The sequence below is a fragment of the Camelina sativa genome, chromosome 3 (assembly GCF_000633955.1).
Source record: "Camelina sativa cultivar DH55 chromosome 3, Cs, whole genome shotgun sequence".
Taxonomy (NCBI): domain Eukaryota; kingdom Viridiplantae; phylum Streptophyta; class Magnoliopsida; order Brassicales; family Brassicaceae; genus Camelina; species Camelina sativa.
Genome location: NC_025687.1, coordinates 28130808 through 28132890, shown reverse-complemented (window position 1 = coordinate 28132890; position 2083 = coordinate 28130808). Strand labels below are relative to the sequence as shown.

General features: G+C 38.2%; 1 protein-coding gene across 1 annotated transcript; it reads left to right on the top strand.

The window, feature by feature from the left end:
- LOC104779383 (BTB/POZ domain-containing protein At1g55760-like) lies at positions 2 to 1184 on the top strand (the record flags this gene model as incomplete). The annotated part of the gene is made up of 3 exons (XM_019241156.1): positions 2 to 41; positions 170 to 288; positions 393 to 1184. Coding segments are annotated over 3 exons (762 nt in total), but the record flags the coding sequence as incomplete, so codon positions are not given.

The following is a 2083-nucleotide window of genomic DNA, read 5'->3' as shown; positions in this document are numbered from 1 at the left end:
TATCTCTTCTGCTGGTGATAGGAAAGCTTTATCTCATCCAGGTAGTAGTAGAGAAGAACTTGTTTGCTTGATCCAACAGTTTGATTATTATGGTTTCCCTTTGTTTCTGTTTTACAAAAAAAAAAAAGATGAATCAGAATGCTGACTCTGGTTTCTTACTCGAATGCAGAAGTCATTGATAAGCGGATTAAGACAAACGAAGATTTTCTTTGGACGATTGAAGTTCCCTTAACTGGAAAAATCATCATCGACGTTGAGTTCCTTGACTTGAAGGTTCTGTCTCAAGATGTAAGTGTCTGTCTCATCACTTAAAGAGATGTTGCTTAGATCAATATGTTTGGTGGAACATATACATATGTGTTGAGTTGTTGATGTTTTACCTGAATTGGCAGAGTGGAGAATTTTACTCTATCTGGGCAGACGGTTCAACCGAGAATCAATCGAAAGCAACAGCTGTAACATCCCTTGGCCGTATGTTGACAGAAAGCATTTACACAGACATAATGATCAATGCAGCTGGTGGAAGCATTGGTGCTCACCGAGCTGTTCTTGCCGCCCGTTCACCTGTTTTCCGCAGCATGTTTTTACATGACCTGAAAGAGAAGGAGCTATCGGAAATAAACATACTGGACATGCCTCTTGATGCTTGCCAAGCTTTTCTCAGTTATGTATACGGCAATATCCAGAACGGAGACTTTCTTATACACAGATTGGCACTCCTCCAAGCAGCTGATAAGTATGATATTGCTGATTTAAAAGAAGCTTGCCACTTGAGTCTGCTAGACGATATCGACACAAAGAATGTGCTGGAGAGGCTACAGAATGCTTATCTATATCAGTTACCTGAGCTGAAGGCTAGCTGCATGAGGTATCTTGTGAAGTTTGGTAAGATATTTGAGATCCGAGATGAGTTCAACGTATTCATGCAATGCGCAGACAGAGATTTGATTTCTGAAGTCTTCCACGAAGTCCTCGGTACCTGGAAAGGATTTTAAGGGAAACCAGAATGGGTATTATTATGTGTGCTATTGTTATTATTTATACAAGAAGATTTGTGGACACTAATTTTTTTGTGCAAAAGGGATTTGTTGGTCGTTTATGTACATATGTAAAAGATCACAGAACAAAGAAAATGTAAACTAGTAATCTAGAGGTGCTTGGTAAATCAGAAGAGAAGTTCATCTGCCAAAAGCTGCACAACTGTTATTGTATCTTTGTCTTCAGACGGGCCAAAAGACCGTTCTTAGCAGCAGCGATCATATCCAGTGCTGTCAAGTGGCTCTCACAGCGCATCTTCTGCTGGCCCTTTTTATTGATGAGTCTCTATTTCTCGACTTCCGAATGCCACATTTTTTCCAATGCTCATCATGGAAAAATCTTGCAGCTTCATCATCACATTAGTTACATACATAATCACTTCCTTATCCTACTAGGTACAAGCAATATTTATCCATAAACACACATTCATCTCAACATAAATAGGATTATAAACTTTTAAAACTTAGAAGCACTAAAAGCCGAACTAAAATCATGCATTAGACAGAAACAAAAACAACCTACATGATAAACTGAAAAAAAGAAAAGAACTGGAAATATGTTTTTGGAACTGGTAGCATAGAGGAAAACAAAAAGACAAAAAAAAAAAAATGGAGATCAATGTTAGAAGAGATGACAACACTCAAGCCTCCTTCACAACATTAGAAGGCTTGAGTGTTTGATTTTGTTTGATTTCTTCACAACATATTAGTCACATTGAATGAGTCTTACAAAGTTTTTAATGGTTTCGAAGTGATGCCAAGTGGTGATACTGAGTTAGTCAATCCTTTATGTTCTTCATTGTGAATTTGCAAAAATGGCTAACGTTTTAGGAAAAACCCTCAAATGGCTATGTGGAAGAAAGTAATGATAAATGCTGCCATGTTTGTGATAATCCATCCAAGCTCTGGCGTTCTGATAATTCCACTTCTTCCGAGATAATCTCTTCCAAGATCAAGATGAACAAGGACAAGAGATCTTTTGGCTTCAGATTCTCTCGTTGGCTTCAAATTCTCTTTACTCGCTTTAAATTAATCCCCCCCCCCCC